Source organism: Mus pahari, chromosome 10, assembly GCF_900095145.1.
Source record: "Mus pahari chromosome 10, PAHARI_EIJ_v1.1, whole genome shotgun sequence".
Lineage (NCBI taxonomy): Eukaryota > Metazoa > Chordata > Mammalia > Rodentia > Muridae > Mus > Mus pahari.
Genome location: NC_034599.1, coordinates 37,599,677 through 37,620,649, shown reverse-complemented (window position 1 = coordinate 37,620,649; position 20,973 = coordinate 37,599,677). Strand labels below are relative to the sequence as shown.

The 20,973-nt window shown below is 43.6% G+C and overlaps 1 protein-coding gene across 1 annotated transcript in view; it reads left to right on the top strand.

Annotated features, from left to right (window-relative positions):
• The first annotated feature begins 1,237 nt into the window (after window positions 1–1,237).
• The window catches only part of Tbcel (tubulin folding cofactor E like), an 85,404-nt gene continuing 65,668 nt past the window's right edge, over window positions 1,238–20,973 (top strand). The window contains exons 1-2 of the mRNA XM_029543484.1: window positions 1,238–1,503; window positions 3,718–3,768. Of these exons, the coding sequence (XP_029399344.1) occupies window positions 1,449–1,503; window positions 3,718–3,768 (106 nt within the window). The 5' untranslated portion in view covers window positions 1,238–1,448. The remainder of the gene's footprint in view (window positions 1,504–3,717; window positions 3,769–20,973) is intronic.

The window sequence follows — 20,973 nt, the reverse complement described above, 5'->3', positions numbered from 1 at the left end:
CTGGGCTAACTCAATAAACTGTGGATAGTGTAAAGTTTTTTTTTTTTTTCATGGAAACTTCATTTTTAAATGCAGCCCTTTAAAAGGCAGTCAAGCTGTTAGCTCCCATCTACATCCAGTTAAGCATCCCTCCACACATCCACACCATTTATTGACGTGCCGAACCTCAGGATCTGAGGTCTGAAAGCGGTGCTTGAGACATGCTGGAGGAGCTAAAAGAACAGCGAGGGGAAGCAATTTTCTGCCCCATTTTCCTGGTGGGAGATTCTGGGATGAGGTAGCACTGTTTGTGTGTAAGCAAAAAATTCTTTTCAGTGCACTGAAAGATGAAAGCAACGCCAGTCTGAGCCCCTCTCGGTAGCACTCTGCAGATAATTTACGGGGCAGAAAGTCAAGGACCAACACTTTTCAATAATTGTCATTTTTATGCATGAAGAGTCACAGTAGACTTGGGGGGAGTCATGGGAGCTTCACTTTGGCTCTCTGGTATGCCTGCTTTTTTCCTTCTTGAAGAACATATATATATATGTGTGTGTGTGTGTGTGTGTGTGTGTGTGTGTGTGTGTGTCTAGTGTGGGTTCAAAAGTACATCTTAGTGCACTCAAGTTACATACTCGCATACTCGGTCCCTGACTGGGAAGAGGGAATGTAATTCCCATCATAACCAAGACGGGGGTAATTGCCTTAGTTTGCAATCATATGTGAAGTGGTCTCTCAGCATCTGTAGACAATCAAGTCTATAACCCCTAAGGATACTATGTTCAATTCTCTCAATTAGAACATATGAAATGACGTAATATTTATAAACAACCTATTGCGAGCTCCAGAGCACTTTAAATACCATATACTTATAAGGACCGCTTACAACACAGACCACTGCATATAGGTGCTGTAGTATAAGGAAGACTCACAGAAAAGGACTGTACTCATGTTCAAGCATAGACATTATTTATTAATGTGTGTGGAGGTGGGGGCAGGGCGGTGGGAGAGTTGGGGCGTCAAGTTCAGGTTGCCAGCTTGGCATAGGAGGCATTTTTACCTACTGTGACAGCTCACCGGCCCTAGTCATAGCTATTTACAAAATAGATTTTTTTTTTTTAATTCCAGCTAATGGTTAACATGGAACCAAATGACAGATACAAGTAGTCTACTGGAGATAAAGGATACTGTCCCTTCCCCTTGGCTGTTTGGTTCCAAGGCTGCTTTAGCAAGTTGCTCAGAACCCAGTGGAAGACTGCTGGGGTAGGCTTGATTTGATCAGCAAAGGCGGTTCTTTCTGAGCCTAGAAGAAAGGCAAGGACAGACAAGGTTCATTGTTCTTACCTTCACCCTGCTTAAAATGCTGTGCTGTTCATTACTGCTCACACAAACAACTGCGAAGAAGAGTAGAGATTTGGGGCTTCTAAAGGAGAGAGAAACAGAAGTTTCCAGGAACACATGGGAATGAGATGGATGAGCTGGCTCCTATCAGACAAGGTCCAGATGTCTTCTGCTTTCCTGAAGGTATCAGACGTGCAGTTTGTGTCTCTCAGTAGGCTTTGCGCTGGAGATGGGCAGGTGCTGCATCGTTAAGGCAAGGATTACTGGAGCCAGCCACCCAGACCCAGTTTGCCAAGCACCAGCCTCAGCTAGGTCAGGGTTCCTGAGGAAAGGGGTGTCTGGGAGCCCCAAAAACAAATGACTTGAAGTCAAGTCGTGGGTCTAAGCTGGCACCCAGGTTCTGCTAAGATGGCTTTCCAAACTGCTTTCTCCCCCTCCCTCTCCCTCTCCCCTTCCCCTCCCCCCTCTTCTCTCTCTCTGTCTCTGTGTCTGTCTCTCTGTCTCTCTCTGTCTCTCTCTGTCTCTCTCTGTCTCTCTGTCTCTCTCTCTGTCTCTCTCTCTCTCTCTCTCTCTCTCTGTGTGTGTGTGTGTGTGTGTGTGTGTGTGTGTGTGTGTGTGTGTGTTCTGTTCTGCTCTAGACAGCTTTTTCTTGCTATTCTAAGAACTCTTTGGCTGAGATAGTTCTCTCTGCTAGTAAAAATCCTAAAAGCTCTCTGGATAGCTCACAGGTTTTCTGACTTATCTGTTTGTTGATTTACTTATATGCGTGCATGCACTCATGTATACACACATGACATATGGGGGTCATAGGATAACTTGCAGAAGTCAGTTCTCTACTTCCATCTGTGGGTCCCTGGAATCGAACTTGGCAGCAACACCCCCTTCCCCCCGTAACCTGCGAGCCATCTTGCCAGCCTCCCATCTGCCTTCCATCTCTTTCTGTTGTGTGTTTTTTGACTCATGTCACCATGCCCTGTCTCTGTATCAGGATAATAACAGCACCTGTTTCATAAAGTGGCGAAATGAGGCAATCTCTCTAATGCACTTTAGTCCATTGCCTGAACACATTAAACTCCAAAATGTATCCACTGTCATGATTTCCTAGGTTAAAATCACCCTAAGGATGACTGATCTGCAAACTTTTACTTTTATCAGGAAGCTCCTTTTCTAATCGAAAGTTATTTTTCACAGCCCCACCTAATAGAGTTCCCCAATACTTTTAGGAAGGAGAAATGAACACTGAGTAGACTAAGGGTGCTTGCTCTGAAGTCAGGAGGACTGGAGTTTAGATCCCAGCATATCCTAAAGCTGGCAGCCCCACAGACTTCCAGCCGTCCAGGTCTCAGGTTGGTGGAGACAGGTGCTTACCAGAGCTTTGCTGGTGCCAGCAGGTAGTGGCCTCAGGTTTAGGGAGAGACCTTGCCTCAGAGGAATGGAGGGAGAGTGAGAGACAAGAGAATACTCTTCTGACCTCCACTCACACAGAAACCCACGGACCCACACGTTCACTACAAATACACTCACGCGGACACACATACACAGACACGTGAACAAATGTCTTAAAAATAAATGGATATTAGTGCTTCTAAACTTGCCTGAATTGATAGAATTATTTTAAAGTCACCCTCAGTGGCCCAGCATGGTACTGCACACTGTAGCACTGCAGACTGTAACCCCAGCTGACAGAACCCAAAGCACGGGAGAGTGAATGCAAGGGTAGCCAAGGCACATAGATCTAAGCCAGTCCCCTCGACAACAACAGCCATCAAATGTAGCATATGTGTTTTTGAGTACGGTTGTGTGTTGGGGTCTGCCACTCTTGGAGACATGCAGACCCCATGTGAGTAATTCCCCAGGATCACAGAGTCTGGGTCCATGTCTAAGGAACCACTGCATCCCTGAAATCCTCTATGATTTTATGGAATGGTGGTTTAGTGGCTTGGCCTTGTGTTAGTCATCTCTCCAATACTAAAATAAAACATATGCAAAAATCAACTTAGAAAGAGAAAAGGTTTATTTTGGCGTAGCTGTGAGGGTGTTAGTCCTTGAACAGTCTGCCTCATTGTGGTGGCACAGTACACCGTGGAGTGGGGAAAGAAACCAGTTTGTTTGATAGCTCAGTGTGAAGAAAAAAGGGAAAAGACGAGGGTCTGACAATCCCGCCAAGAGCACACTTCTAATCACCTAGGACCTTCTATTAGGCTCCACCCACAAAAGTCTCCATCACTTTCCAGTAGTGTCATGGTTGAAGGCAAAGCCTCCGACGTGTGGACCACGCAGAAAAGTTCTGAATGCAAACTAGGGCACCTGCGGAAAGGTATCTATGACAAAGATTTGCAAGGCTGAACACAATTGGAACATATATGAATTAAAGCCAAACTTACTTCTCTTCTGCAGAACTTCGTGGAACCTATACAATGCAAATGTGTACCTCAACTCTCCAAATGGGTAAGATAATAGGGCATTTCACAGACATTTTTGATAAAAGCTGGTGTGGGGGGAGCAGGGTGTGTGTGTGTGTGTGTGTGTGTGTGTGTGTGTGTGTGTGTGTGTGTGTATGTCTGTCTGTCTGTCTGTCTGTCTGTCATCTGTCTGTCTGTCTGTCGATGCTGATGTTCTAAAGGGGAACCTGGAAATGAGAGGCTTGGGAATGTGCCTGGGATGGACCTCCTTTTCAGTCACGCAAATGGCTTCTGAAGACTCTGTGCAGCTCTATGCCTGAGGTTTCCCACCCCACCCTATCCTAGTTGTCTCCATGGCTGCCTTCCTTCCACATGTTATGCTCCTCTTAATGGGCTCCCCAGAGTGGTACCACGTTTTGCTCATTGACTCTACACTCTGTGAAGAATGTTACACCATGTTCTTGTGATAGTCTGGATGTGAAGAGCAGTACTCAGACCTGTGTGTTAGGATCTTGGTCCCCTAGCTTGCAGTGCCATCTTTGGGGGATCCTGGGAACTTAAGGAACTAGAGGATGTAGGTTACTGAACTGAATTATCTTCTCTCTACCCCCTTGTGGTGGTTTGAATGAGGATGGACCCCATAGGCTTATGGGTTTTAATCCTTAGCCCCCAGTTGGTGGAACTGTTTGGGAAGGATTAGAAAGTGTGACCATGTTGGAGAAGGTGTGTCACTGGGGATGAGCCCTGAGGTTTCAAAAGACTCACCCCAATTCCCAGCTTTCCCTTCCCTTCCTGTTTATGGATTAAGAGGTGAGCTTTCAGCCATTGTTCCAGCACTAGGTCTGCTTGCTTGCTACCATGCTCCCCAGCAGGAATGGCAATCATGGACTCTAACCCTCTGAAACTATAAGCCTAAATAAACACTTTCCTTTACAAGTTGTCTCTGCTGGTTAGTTTTGTGTCAGCTTTACACAAGCCAAAGTCATCTGAGAAGAGGGAACTTCAACTGAGAAATTGGTTCTATCAGATCTGGCTGTCAGCAGGCCTGTGGGGCACTTTTTAAAATTAGTGATTGATGAGGAGGGACAAGTCTACTGGGCGCAGTGTCACCCCCTGGGCTGGTGGTCTTGTACTCTAGAAGAAAGCTGACCAAGGAAGCCATGAGGAGCAAGCTAGTAAGCAGCACTCCTCCATAGCCTCAGCAGCAGGCCCTGCCTACAGGTTCCGACCCTGTTTGAATTCCTGTCCTGACTTCCTTCAGTGTTGAATAGTGATGTGGAAGTGTACTTTCCTCCCCAAGTGGCTTTGGTCATGGTGTTTCGTTACAGCAATCACCACCCTAGATAAGACAGTGTCTGCATGCACATGCACATGGGGCCAAGCAAGCAGGAGCTAAAGTCTGACACAGTGAGATGGGATAATCCTTTAAGTTGCTTCTCCAGATGTTCTGCAACAGTAATGAGAAAAGTAATTATTTCCAGGTCCAGACGAGAGCCTAGAAGACCTGACCCCTGTCCTATGAGACCATTTATTGCCACTCAACTAAATACAGAGACTAAACAGGATTTAGGACCTTTTGATTCTTATCTGTCCCCAGGTAAATTCCCCATCTATCCTGAGAACTGAGAAAAGTTTCTCCCACTCATTTTTAGTATCCCTCGGTTCTAGTGTTTTATAATCCTACTGGCAGTACACTAACTTTTCAGATCTTAAAGCTCCCAGCAACCTGTCCCAGAGTTTCTCAAGTAGGCAAACATGGTAATGTGTTTCCTATTTGTTTGTTAAACATTTGTTTAAAGAGGGCAAATCTGAGCTGAGTATCTGCGGAGACAGAAATTAGGCGTATTCTGGAGGTAGACAACATTTGGTGCAGACAAGAATGAATTCTGTGTTACTACCTTTAGAAATCGGGGTGGGAAGTGATGGCATTCACTAAAATGAAGAGGACAGACTGAGAGGGGTTTGAAGGAGGGACTGGAAGTGAAGTTTGGGGTATGGTACACCCGAGATGTCTCCACATTGGCTGAATGGGAGTATTGAAGAGTCAACTGTGTATGCAAGTCTGGTGACCCAGACAGTTGAGCATTCACAGGACTGAAGATGACATTGACCCACAGCAATAGATGATATAAGCTAGGAAGGGGTTAGAGAAGCAAACGAGAGAAGAGGTGATGAGAACTGAGTGCTGGATCTGGAGAGATGGATCTTGCAGAGGACCAGAGTTTAGTCCCCAGCACCCATGTCAGGCAGCTCACAACTGTCTGTGACTCAAGATCCAGCGGACCCTTGGCCCTCTTCTGGACTCTGGGTACCAGCATACATATGCAGGCACACACATAAATACAATTAAAATGAATCTTACAACGGGACTACTAAGCAGCTATGATATTTGGAAGAGGTAGAGGGTGGGCTAGGCCGGGCTTGATTACACCAACTAAGAAGGCACAGCCAGCATGAAAGAAAACTGAGGCAGGTGGCACACCAGAGGCCAGAAAGAAGGCAGGGCTCAGTTTCCCAGACCTCTATCCCTATAAGGAATACCTAGGATAAAGAACTCTAAAAGACTAAAGGCTGATTTTGGCTTGTGGTCTTTGAGCCCTGAAGCTCCTAGCTTGCGGTGAGACAGCATATCCCAGTGGGAACATGCAGTGGAGTGAAACAGCTTCATAGAAAATGGGGGGGGGGGGGAGCCAAGAGGAGACCAGGATCCCACTGACTCCTTGAATGGGCCACAATGACCCAGAGACCTCACCCCAGGCCTCACTTTTTAAAAGTTCTATGTCCTCTCACTAGCACCAATCCAGAGACTTCCCACATGGTGGGGGTTAAGACCCAGGCAGAGCAAGGGTTAAACGAGAGACGGCAGAGTGAACATAGAGTGGGAATGGAGATGCCTCCCTTGATGATCTTCTTAGCAGTACAGCAAGGAAGAGATGAGGAAGGTAGGGAAAACGCAGAAGTGGCCTTGTGGTGGTGACTGTAAGGGACGCTTGTTGAGAAAGGTGAGCAGTGTGACAAAGGACCAAAGTGTGAAGTCAAGAAGGGAACAGCAGGGTGGGTTTGCTATCTGACCTGCAGAGTGACCTGGCAGAGAGGGAGACATTGGTGAAGCATGAAAAGACAGGACCCTTGAAGGAGAGATGGGAATGAACGAGAAGAAGTCCAGAGCTGCCCTGCATGAACGAAGGGTCATAGCCTCTATTGTCGTGGGACAAATGGTGCCAAATAGAAGACTTCAGTAGTAGGGACATGAGTCAACCCACACTGGCAGCGTCTGCTTTTTCCAATGATGTCTGAGGTCAGCTCAGAAGGAAGGAAGATGAAGAGTATAGGAGTGCCATTGTCATCAGAGGTAGAGTTAAAGGGTAGCCCATCAACGCTGACTCTCCCCAGCAGTGATCAGCTCCAGGGTTGCTGGCCCAGCCTGCTCTATCCTAAGGTTTGCTCTGCAAGGTGGACAGTAAGGTATTTTCAAATGAATGAGGCTTAGGGTGGTGGCTGGTACAAAGGTGTTAATAAGGAACTAATGAATGCTGCATTTGACCCTTACATGATTTCCACTCTTTGTTAATAGAACATTAACTATGTTGTTAAGCAGAAATCTTATCAGGGGAATAAGTACTTGGAAAAAAAATCTACAAATTCTCAAGTCTTGCCCTATCATAATTAAATAACCAACTTTTCACATTATTTCCTCCATTGCGATATTTATTGTACATATAAACACATAAAGACACACACACATACATACACATATGTGCACACACATATACACACATATAAATACACGTACAAAACTAATGTCTTTACATTAGTTCTATGTTAGATCTAAGAGGACATTGTCTTAAAAGTTTTCCTTTAGGAGTGTGTGTTACATATACAATAAATGACAAGAAATTATAATAGTTCCCATCTTAGGATGAAACACACCTCTAATCTTTGCAAGTGGAGGCAGAGACAGGCAGATCTCTGTGAGTTTGGGGCCAACCTGGTCTATAAAGAGAGTTTCAGGGTAGCCAGGGTAACAATGAGACAAAAGGAGAGGAAGGAGAAGAAAGAAGAGGAGGAGGAAGAGGAGGAGGTTGGAGGACAAAGGAGGAAACAACAAAGCTGTGCTACAGGAATATCTGGCTACTGTTTCATTTACTTCTGTTGCTGTGGTAACACTGACTTGACTACACATTCTGATCACAGTTCATCACCGAAGTGAGTCAGGGCAGGAATGCAAGCAGGAGCAGAGACGGGCACTTCCTCCGTACACGCTCAGCCTACTTTCTTACACAAGCCAGGACCTGTGTGCGAGCCTGCCCACAGGACACTGAGCCCCTCCACATTCCCCACAATGTGTCAACAGGCCCACCTAGTGGAGGCAGTGCCTTGGTTGGAGTTCCCTCTTGCCAAGCATCTTTAGTTTGTGTCTAGTTAACAAAAACTAACCCGCACAGGTTCATAACAAAGGATCAATTTACTTTTGTCTGGCAGGTGGGGGTGTCTTCATGGAGATGTTGACATAATAAATTCAAGTAAAAGGTTCTACTTTAATGCTCAATAGACATGAGAATAGAAAGGACTTGTAATAATAGCTAATATTTATGGAGAGTTTACTATGTGCCAGGCACTAAGCACTTTAAAAACTTTAGTCATTTAATTTATGAATAGGTCCTACTGCTTTTTCCTTGTAGTGCTGAAGACAAACCCAGGGTCTCATTAGAAACCACTCTCTGTGCCAGGTAGTGGTGGCACAAGCCTTTGATCCCAGCACACGGGAGGCAGAGGCAGGTACATCTTTGAGGTCGAGGACAGCCTGGTCTACAGAGTAAGTTCCAGGACAGCCAGAGATGTGCAGTGAAACCCTGTCTCTAAAGACAAAAAACAGAAACAAACAAACAAACAAACAAACAAACAAAATGCTACCCTCTGCTACCAAGCTGTGTCTCCAGCCTAGGAATAGGTTAGATTTGTATTTCTCTCTTCTGGTAAGGATTGGAGAGGTTAGTTACTCTGCTACTGGGTGGCCTCTATGGGATTAAACCCCGGGTCTTCAGATGCCGATGTCCAGGGAGAAGAGATAGCATCATCAGAGAGTCAGTCGGGGAATGTGAGGATGCAGAGATGAACATGTAAGAAGAGCAAACTGTAGTGGGTGGTGTGGGGCACACAGAACAGAGGCGTATGGCAGGGACAAACATAGGAAGAACAATGCAGGGTGAGCCAGGAAACAGACGGCACCAATCTGAGCCTTCAGCTACGAGTGGGCTCAGTTTTCGGTTGCTGTGCAACAAACCACTTCAGCCTTGGGCTGCCTGAAACAGCCATTTAATTGCGCTCATAGACTGGGAGGTTAGGGCTTCGGGGAACTGTGGGGATGGTTTGCCTCTGCTCCATACAATTTGTGGCCTCGGCTGGAGCACTCCAAGAGTTGGGGATGACGAAGTTCTGGAGGTTGAAAATATATAAGGGGTCTTTTGCACATAGGTCAGGTTATTAACATAGTAATGTTAACCAGTAACTTAGTATTTTGGCCATGAACTTAGCCTGGGATGTTGGTCTTGGCTGCCATAACATCACATGACTTCTCTCTGTGGCACCCTGAGCTTCTATGCAGCATGGTGACCAAGTTCTAAGCACAGGTGCCCCAAGAGAAAAAAGCTGCTGTACTTGGCATTTTAATGCACTGACCGAGGCCATCAGTCAGGTTCAAGTAGAGAGCACACAGACTTCTCCACCAGTCATGGGAGAAAGTACCAAGCAATTCATGAGCGTATAGTAAAAGCCAGCGCCAGGTCAGTGAATGAGCATCCTAGATACAGTAAGGGAGTGAACTGCGTCATTAACTCAGGAAGGATCTTCAATGTCGTAGAAAGCTGATGTGCCAACATGGAGGTGACGTCCGAGGTGACATCCATTCTCTCAACTCTGCATGTGAGTGTGCAGACCAGTACTCTTTGCTCCCACGAGACCCCATCTGGCCTCTCCTTGTCTCATTTGTTTTTTCTCCCTTTCAATAGTTTGCCTTATTTACTTCATTTATAACCATGAAGAGAGCCAAGTTTAAAGGAGCCAGATGGGGGTGTGTGGAAAATGAAAAATACCTATAAAATCCCTACAAGTAAGTAGTGAAATAATGCATAACTGGGCAATGTTATATTGTCTTCTTAGCGCTCAGTGGTTGTCTGGACTCTTTAAGTGAACAGCGTATACAATATCTTTAATTGTTCTTGGTGTTATTTTTTAATTGGTGCCATCTTTTAAAGTGACATGTTCACAGAGTTCAGTGAAACCTCCTGAGGTAGATGAACGGCTAAACGTTCCAAGACAGATGACTAGCTGTGTGCAATATTTCATCTTAATGGCATGGCAGGCTTACTATGACACACTCCTGACTTGGAAGCAATGTTTACTGTGATGCAATTTTACTGAGCTAAATGTTTGCTGTGAATGCAGGGTGACTGGCTAGCCGAACAGCTGAATTCCTGAGTCACTTGGAACCCATCAATGTGCACCTGAATAGGTGTTTTTGTGCACTGTCAGTGGAGCCCCGTGTAAACAACTCTCGAAACTGTACCTTAAATATGCAATCATTGGTTTGACTCTGTCACAGCGTTCTCCTCTCAGTCATCTACACTTCATTATTTTGAACCCAATACCATGCCCTTGTAATAGCATGTGCTACATGTGGAATGTTATCATCAGCCTACAGGCGTAGAAGTCTTTTTGTTTTCTTTCAGCAGTGCTGGGAATTGTGTATGAGAGACAACTCTATCACTGAGTTACATTTCCATCCTAGAAGTGTATAAATTTTGAAAAAGATTTGTGTTTAAATGACTAACTCCTTCTGAAGATAAGCAATTTGAGATTTTAAAATATGTTATGATAAAACATCTTAAAAGCTATATAAATACATGAAAAACTAAAACAATATACACCTAGCTACTTTAGGCTCACTAAAACTCACTCGAGTTCTCATTATGTTTCCTAGTGCAGTCAGAGATTTAAAAAAATACTAGAAAAGGAAGAGATGTTAGTCATTAAGTAGACTGACAATGGTCATTTCTAAAGAGTTAAGGGCAACAGGGAAGGCTTTCTCATCTACTGATCTGTTAGGACCCCTAACCACATGGTCCTACTATAACAAACCCTGCCATGTCTACACCCCCATGAGTGAACTATCCACAAACATCTCCTCGTGGAAGTTGCTTTCTGGTTGATGGCAAGAGAAATAACTGATATGGAAAAGTGACATGGAGAAATAAGAGTGGCTGCCACCACAAGCCTGACCACGTGGTATGTAGGCCCACGACGCTGGTTTGTGGGAAGGGTGTGATAGAGTTCGGACTGCAGGCTGGAGAGCCCCCAGAGTGCTGTGAGCTCTTAGCAAGGCATTCTGGTGGGAACTCAGAAACCCAGGAGAGGTTTGTGGACAGTGAAGACCGGGCTGGTGAGATTTCAGAGTCAGAGGTCATCTTAGGAACTGAAATAGAGGTTATTTTCGTTATATTCTAATAACAGAGACTCTCATCGTGCACTCTGCTCAGAGCCTGCAACCTTGAGTGAGCCGAAATTCAAAAGCCATGAGCAAATGTGTTTGCCAAAGAAAAAAATTAAAGAGACAGCATGACATTCAGGCTGTGGGATTGCTGCCCACGGCCTTTGCCTAGACATATAGTGATAGAAGAAAGATAGGAAAATACTAAGTTTGGTAAGGAAACGATCATGTATGAAGTTCAACTTGAATATCAAAGCAGAAATAGCCAAAGAGTTTGAGCTTATGTAAAAGAGGACACGGTAGGTATAGAAAAATGGTTATAATTATGAAAGAAAATGGCACCATTCAGGAGAAACCTCTGCCTGGATTTTGCACTGAGATGCCAGGAAAAGCAGCTTGAGCATAAGATCTCACTCATCAGACCCCTCCTGGAAAAGGGCCTCCCAGGGGAGTGTCTCCCTGCTGTTTAGCAGGAAGGCATACAGAGACCACTAGAGTCGTGGTCTGCAGTGGCCAGCCTACAGCTTGAGCTAGCTCTATGATACGGGAGTGAGACACCTGGTGCTAGTTTTGCAAAGGTGCAAATTGTAAAAGTGGGGGTGCTATAGAGAGGTTCATGTCAAAGCTCCAGAAAACTGCTGAGACCAGGCAATGTGGATCAAGGTCAGGTTTCCTTCACAGAGTTCCTAAGTGGCCTGTGAACAAAGTTGTGAAGGTGAAGCCTAATTTTAATAGAGATCCCAAGATGCTGACATGTGGGACATATTGCCATAAAAGCTACAGCCAATGAAGATGGACACACACACACACACACACACACACACACAGAGAGAGAGAGAGAGAGAGAGAGAGAGAGAGAGAGAGACAGCGACAGCGACAGAGACAGAGACAGAGACAGAGACAGAGACAGAGACAGAGAGAGACAGACAGACCAAGCTTGTGGGAGCCCAAATGATGCCATTTCCAACCCCAGATACTGGGTATGGAGCAGCAAGTTTTGGAATTTGCCCTACCATCCTTATGTCTTGACTTCATCTGACCTTCTCTTTATGTACCCGCCCCTCCCTTTTGGAATGAGAATGTGTTACTCTATGCTACTGTATCAGAAGTTGGACCTTTGATATTTGGGTTTCATGGGAAAACAACTAAGAGATTGCCTTAAGACCTAGAAGAGACTTTGGGCCTTTGAACACATTGAACCTGTGAAGATTGTAGAGACTTTTGAAGTTGGACTGAGTGTATTTTGCATTATGAGATGATCATGAGCCTACAGAGGTCAGGGGCAGCATGCTGTGGCTTGCTATGAGATGCTCTGAGACAGGTTCTTTTGAGTGGATGCTTCATCCATAGATGTGTCAAAGCCTTCAGGAGGTGGAGCCTCACCGAAGTGAGCAGTGGGTGAGGGTTGCCGAAGTTTAATAGCCCAGTCCCACTTCCTGTCTTTTTTTCTGCCTTCTGGTCTGTTGAGAGGAGATGAGCTTCAGGTGTGTGTTCCCATTGCCTTGAACTCTGCCATCCCTTACCCACACTGAGACATGCTCTCTAAAGAAATGAAACAAAAATGCTTCTCACTTAAAAGCTATCTGCGTGTAAATAATAGACAGTTACAAAGCAGTGAAAAGCAGCTGTATTCATGGGAAGATGGGAAACCCAGTCAGGCACCTGCTGGCCTTTTCCCTCAGTGGCAGCTAAATTGGGAGAGAAGAATAGGGAGCCTACAGGCTGAGTGTTCCTTGATAGCATCATAGGGATGAGAAGACAATGCTGCAGAATGACAGACATATGGTTGTATACCTTGTAACATCACCTTGGCTAATGACAGTTTGCTTACACAGTGGTAGTCCCACCACATAAGGTCACTGGGGATTTCTACCATTTAATAACACTGTAGCCTGGCTCACAGTCATGGTGGTTCTAACATACCTACCAAAGTAATGTACATAGGAACTGAGGGTGTAGTTTGGTGGGTAAAGTGTTTGCTATGGAAGCATCAGACCTGCACTCCCTGACCACATAGAAAAGATGGGTGTGGTGTGATGCCCTGTGGTTCCAGTGCTGGAAAGGGAGATAGAGACAAGTGGATTCCTGGGGCTCAGTACCAGCCTAGTTCAACTTAATTAGCAAGTTCCAGTACAATGAGAAAATTTGTTGCAAAAAGGCTGAAGCAGATAGCTCCTGAAGAAAAGCTAAAGGTTGTCTTCTTCTGGCCTCCACATGTGCACACACACACCCTTGCACACATGTGCACATGCATGAGCATGTACACACACACACACACACACACACACATATGTACAGTCCATAATCTTGAAGATGACCATAAATAGTGGGACTGTTTGTTCTTCTACCCTGCTTATTATCATTATTTAGAGTATACTTCCTCCATGGATGAAAAGAAGCTCACTGTAGAACAGACTCTGTGGCTCTGGCAGCCGTCCCCTACATCTCAGGCTTATATCACCTCTTTATTGCATCAAGAGGCCACATCAACGATTGACCAACGCCATTCGGGTCTGTGCACGCACAGTTCTCAATGTTTGCACAAGGACACAATCACCCCAAAGCACATTTTCTAAACATTTCCTCATCCTTAAGTAATGCATGGCTTGCTATCAATCTTTTTGAAAGTCTTCCAAAACGCGGAAGATAAGGGCACATTTCCTAACTCATTCTATGAGATCAGCATTAAACTGACACCAGAGCCAGAGTCTACCAAGTCCCACATCTCTCCCAACAAACGACTACCCCTATTAATACTGACGCAAGGCTTCTCAGCAGAATACCAGCAGCCTAATTCACCTGAACATTACCGTCTTATACAACAGGATCAGATGGCATTTTTCTCAGGAGGCAGAGATATGAAGGCCAATCAACAAAATTACACTACATTAACAGAATGAAGTGAAAAGGCCCATGATTGTCAATTGATATATAAAGAATATGGCAAAATTAAATGTTCTTTCATGACTCCTCAATATTCAGACAAACTGGGATATGAAGGAAGCTACTGAATAGGTAAGATGTACACTCAGTGGGGAAGGGTTGAAGGTGGTTCTCTCTAAAAATCAAGGAGGAAGAGGAGGAGGAGGAGGAGGAGGAGGAGGAGGAGGAGGGTGCATTCTAATCTATCTAGTATTGGAAGTACTGGCCAGAGCAAGTAGGTAGAAAGGAGGAAGAAGAGGGACCTGCATTGTAAAGGATGATGATTGTTTCTGGGTAACAAGATCCCACACGTGTAGATCCACAGCTATCTTCCATCTGAACTATTGGAACTAATAAACGAGCTTAGTAAAATTACAGGCTACAACAGCAATATGGAAAAATCGGTCATATTGCTATATTGTAAGAATGAATAGCAGAAAATGAAGTGAAGAAAGCAATCTCCATTACAATTGTATTGAGAAGGATAAAATACTTAGGAATAAACTTACCTAGAAGGCAAAGAATTTATATGCTGAGAATTACAACGGAGTCAAAAAGGAGGCACAAATGGGAAGCTATCCTGTGTTATTGGATTGTAAAACTTAATATTGTAGAGGTGCCAATACTACTCAAAGTGATATAAAAATTCATTAACATCCCAATGATAACTCTGTAGAACCAGATAAATCCATCCTAAAACTCACACCAAATATAAAGGGAGCCCCTATGGCCAAAACAGTCTAGAAAGAGAGCAACATTGGTGTTATCACATTGTCTGCTACAGTAATAAGGAGTATGGTGCTAGACTCCAGACGATGGACTCAGGGGCTTCTACTGGTTTTCAGCAAGGGTCTGAATCCATGCAGTGGGGAGAGGGTAGTATCTCCCACCCACAGTGCCAGAAGAACTGGAGCAGCGCATGTGTGAAAGAGTCAAGCTGAACACGTCTCCACACCAAACACAAAACTTAGTTTAAGTGACTCAGATCTGAATATGAAGGAAGGCTTCTTAGAAGGAACTAATTAGGAGAATAACACAGGGGGAGACTTCATGGAGTGCGATTTGGAAATGACCTTTTTGAAACTGACACCACAGACACAGGTGACAGTTGCACAATAGACCAAAACAAAACAGAACAAGACAAAACAACAACAACAAAAACTTGCTACACCAAAGCTACTGTCAGAGGAATGAAAACACAAGCATGGTGAATGAGCAAAGCTGTGGCCACTGTGGAAGGCAGTACGGTTTGATCCATTTGATTGACCGATTCCTCCTCTAGGAAAGCATCAGTCATGAGAAACGGCCATAAGGAACTATCAAGGACTGGATGGCCTAAAAAATAAAAATAAAACCAAGCTAGGAGTACTGGCACACACCTGTACTTCATCACAGAGAGCTGAGGCAGGAGGATTTCTGTGAGGTTGAGGATGGCTTGGGCTACTCAGTGGGTACCAGACCAGGAAGTGATGCATACTTAACAAGACCCTCTCTCAAACAAACAACAGAACCTTCTTCCTAAAGTCTTTCTGCTGAGTGAACAAGGGAGCTTAAACAAACCTCCAGTATCTTTTTACTAAGGACACTAATATGATTACTCAGAGTTCCATATTTTGGCTTTAGTTAACTGAATGACTTCCCCATCTCCTAATATTCTCACCTTGAGAGTTATTTCACTCTATGAATTCTGGAGAGACACAAGCATTCAATGTACAGCCGGAGAATTGAAAGGGAACTCAGGCACTTGCTGGCCACTCACAAGAGTTTAAATGTAGAAACAAACCAAACGAAGTAGACAAGGACTCCACAATGAGTCATATTCCCAGGACAAGATAGGTTATGAAACATTCTGTTGACTGATCACACCCCTCTCGGCCCCTGCAAACCCAGGTTTCGCAAGGACTCAACCAAGGATTGAAAATATGTGCAAGATGAGCACATCTGTACTGAGCATGTCAGACATTTTTTTCATAATATTCCCTCAGAAGTACAATACAATAACTCTTTTTAAAAATATTTACATTGTGTTAGGTATTGCAAGTAATCTGTAGATGTCTTAAAATATGATAAAGACAAATATATATATATATATATATATATATATATATATATATATATCTCCAAATGTGATCCTACTTTATGTGAGTAACTTGTATATCTGAAGAGGGTTCTGGAACAAATCCTTACACATGCCAAGGGACCCCTGAATATCTTAGCTGGGATATTATTCTGCTTGAAAAGTGAATGGAACTTTAAGTCATTCTTTTAACCTTGAAAACATTATCTTAGGCGATACAACCAAGACCCAAAACGATGAAGATACTATGATTCTACTTATATAAGATATAGGGCCGGGCAGTGGTGGTGCACATTTATAATCCCAGCACTTGGGAGGAAGAGGCAGGCGGATTTCTGAGTTCGAGGTCAGCCTGGTCTACAGAGTGAGTCCCAGGACAGCTAGGGATACACAGAGAAACCCTGTNAAGAAGAAGAAGAAGAAGAAGAAGAAGAAGAAGAAGAAGAAGAAGAAGAAGAAGAAGAAGAAGAAGAAGAAGAAGAAGAAGAAGAAAAGATATAGGAACCTAGACAAAACCATCGGGTCAGAAGTGCAACATGGGCTACCAGAAATGGAGGCAGGGTGGTGGGCAGCTGTGATCTAACTGGTATCAAGTTTCCATTTGGAACAATGGGAAGTCCTGGAAACGGAGTGTAGAGGTGGTGCACGGTATAGTAAGTGTGCAGAATGGCATATAATTGCACACTGAAAGTGGCTGAATGGTAAATTTTATGTTTTATGTGCTTTACCACCATAAAGAAGAAGAAAAAACAATTAAGTTGATAACTCCACAGGTCCATTTAAGTGAACACTGACCATTAAAGGAACATTAACACTTTCTTATGGCCTTTGAGCATTTATGTTACAACACATGACAGCATTAGCAAACAACGCAGGTGGAGATTAGTGGGATGAAAAAAATATCCTTGCATTGTCAGAGGAAACGGCAATAATATTAAGCAACACTAGAGCTCATTATGTCTAGAATGTGTATTACAATCTATGTTAAACACTAAGGGTGAAAGTGGATATAATTTTTAAGGTAATGGTGAGAGGAGTGGAGTCCAGAGCTTACTCAGCAGGACGGGGAAACGGACAAACATAGGTAAAGTGGTGAAATTACAGACTTAAACCCAAACACGTATGTACATTAAATGTATGAGGATAAAATTCTTCAATTAAAAGTGTCATCTGTGCCTTTTAATTAGAGATATGGCTAAGGCATAGCAACGGAAGCTTTAACGTAAGAAGTAATTAATATCTGACAAGATAGTCCTTGAGGCTATGCAGTCAGTATTAACTAAGATCGCAGGCTATGTCTCAATGAGCTTTAATCCACCCCAAAGAGTCTTTAAAGATTTCCGTACACGTTTTCTTATGTAAAATATAGCTCCAAAGACATGAATCAAAGTTGGTCAGAATTATAAAGAAAAAATAGATTTTTTTTTCCCCATAGCAACAGTGAAGATTTTCAACCTACATTTCTTAGGAGCAAATAAAACACTTAGTCAACCTGTTTGTACTTTTTCACCATGGGATAAAGCAAACTTTCACAGTGTCCAAAGGACTGGAATCCTATGGAATGTATTCTTTGATCACCTTTTAAGGAAAATAAGAATTATGGGATAGAATATGTAGTTCAACAACAGAGCGCTTAACTTGTGTGACTGAGGCCCTGGGCTTATTTGCTATGCACTGAAAAAAGTAAAACAAGAAACTGGAACCTAATTTTAAAAATCCCTTTAAGGTTGCCGTATACTGGGGGTCAGAGAGATGGCTCGGTGGGTAAGATCTTGCTGCCTTTGCCGAGGACCGGGGTTCAGTTCCCAGTACCCACAAGGAGGTTCTCAACCATTCATAGATCCAGTTTCAAGACCTGACACACTCCTCTGGACTCTGCAGGCACCAGGAAAGCATGTAGTATACACAGAAAGATTCAGGGAAACGTACATAAATTTTAAAATCTTAAAAAGATATATTTATATTTAATTTTTTTTTTTAAAAAAATAAACTTCTCAGACCGTTTCCAGTTTGGTACTAAAGCCTTTATCTGGAAAGTGACTGTAGATTTTAGCCATGTCCTGAAAGGGCTCCAAGGCGGAATCTGTCTTCATCTCAAGGATCATCTCAGAGAGCTGCTTCATTACAGAATGATACAGGGAAAGCCTTCAGCTAAAGAGCCATGACTAAGACTCCTGAGGAAGGCTTTCTCTCCCTCCAACCTATCCAATACACTGGGCACTCACTCTGAATCAGACCAGATTCCGCTTGTCCTGGGCACATGCTCACCCTCTCCACCAGGCATGTAGATGATATCCAGATAGGAGACCAGGAACCACTGGTGGACATTCCATTTTGGACTTTGCCCTGCCTCCTCTTAGTGGCATACCTGTGATGCCCAGGCACTCCCAGCGGAGAGGCAGGACGCAGTTCGACATCCAATCTAATAGTAAGATTTATATACCACACTCAAGTGTGATTGATCACAGATAGAAAAGGTTAATTCAACACTGAAAAATCAATTAATGTTAATCTATCAGATCAACAAACTGAAGAAATCAGAAAATACCAGAAACTGAATTATAATGGAAGTGCTAACATATCAAAACACAGGAACACCACCAGCACTGTCCTTAGAGATGCCTTATTTAAAGGAAGCTTTCAGAGGGGAAGACAGAGAAGGAATAACAAACTTGACCAAATAACAACAGAAAAGACCAAGCCAGACATGGTAGCATATGCCTGTAATCTCAGCATGCAGTTAGTGAGAGGGGCCAGTGAAGTGTTCAAGGTCATCCTCCATACATAGTGCATTGAAGCCAGGCTGAGTACAAGGAATTCTGTTTCAAACCAACTAAACAAGAAAACAGATGAAGAAAAGTAGTAACAAAAATATTAGTGGGTGAGATCAACAGAATAAAGGACATGGCATGAGCAACCATTATCTAGAATAAAAATGAAGAATCGATGCAGATGGGTCATCAAAAAGAACTTAATAATAAATTTGGAAATGTAAACCTACAGACAAATCCCCAGAAAGAAACCAACTCAAGAAGAAGTAGAAAAATCAAACAGTCCTGCCTACATTTATAAAATAATTGAGTGCAAAATTAAAGCCTGTACCACTGGGAAAACTCAAGATGGTTTCACTAAAGAAATCTGGCAATCATTTAAGGAACTAATGGATAAATATTATTTGGGTGTTTTGCTGTGTTTTTGTTTTGTTTACAGAGAAAAGAAAAAGAGGATGATCTAAGGAAAAGAAATAAAAGAGCAGAAGCCAGAAAAGGGACACACTCTTATTTTCACTGATAAATTGCATGTTAAGAAAGAAAACAAGAAAGTTAGAGGGTGTGGTGGTTTCAATATGCTTGGTCTAGGGAGCGGCACTATTAGGAGGTGTGGCCTTGTTGGGGTAGGTGGGACCTTGTTGGAGGAAGTGTGTCACTGTTGGGGCAGGGAATGAGATCCTTCTAACCATGTAGGAGCCAGTCTTCTCTTGGCGGCCTTCAGATGAAGATGTAGAACTCTCAGCTCTTCCTGCATCATGCCTGCCTGAATGCTGTCATACTATGTCCTTGATGATAACAACTGGACTCTGAACCATTTAAATGTTGTCCTTATAAGAGTTGCCTTGGTCATGGTCTAAAATTAAAGTCTGGCAGTCCCCAATTCAGAAGTGACAGAAGAAGGCTGCTTTTAGTGATGGACATTGGTACTACATCCGACAGTAGGGACTGGTAATTTTGTTAATAGTCATATTGTGATGGTTTGAATGAGAATTGCCCTCATAGGCTCATAAATTTGAATACTAGGTCTAACTTGGTGGAACTGTTTGGGAAGGATTAGGAAGTATGGCTTTATTGGAGGAGGTGTGGAGAGAGAATGTCTTGTGTATTGTATGGATGCATCACCTGTCAATAAAAACAAAAACAAAAACCTATGGCCTAAAGGAAAGGGTCAAATAGAAGGTGGGACATTTGGGAGGAGAAAGAACTCTGGGAGAGAGCCAGGCAGGAAATTAGCCCAGGGAGATGTGACCAGTTGTTAGCTTAGCTATATGGCCAAGGCAGTATTTGTAAATATATTTTGAGTCTGAGTCTTACTTCTGGGAGCATGGGCCTGGGAGGTAGAACCAGACCAAAATGTAACAGAGGTGTCTTACTACAGGTGGACTTTGAGGTTACAAAAGCCTGCATCATTTCTAGTTACCCTTCCTTTCTGCCTCACAGTTACTGTCTCAACAACAAAGCTCTCAGCTACTGCTCCAACGCTGTGCTGCCACGCTGTGCTGCCACGCTCCTTGCCATGATGAACACAGACTCTGTTATTCTTTGGTACTTCAAGCTCCAGGTTAAATGCTTTTTAAGAATAACTTGCCTTGGTCACAGTGTTCTATCATGAGAATAAAACTGTAACTAAGACATGTACCTCCACTATGTTGGTTAGAAAACCCTTGTGGTGTGGGGTGGTGTATATATGTGTATTCAAGTGCGTGTACACGTGGAGATCAGAAGTTGATGTTGGATGCTTTTCTTTATTTTTTTTTCCACCTTACTTTTGAAACAGGGTCTCTCATTGGACCTGAAGCTAGACTGGACAGTGTGGAGGTCTTCGGGCTCTGCCTGTCTCTGGATACCGACCACTCCCCATCACAACACTAGGCTAACAGGCATATACCACTTTTGTATGACCGACCACTCCCCATCACAACACTGGGCTAACAGGCATATGCCACTTTTGTATGACCGACCACTCCCCATCACAACACTGGGCTAACAGGCATA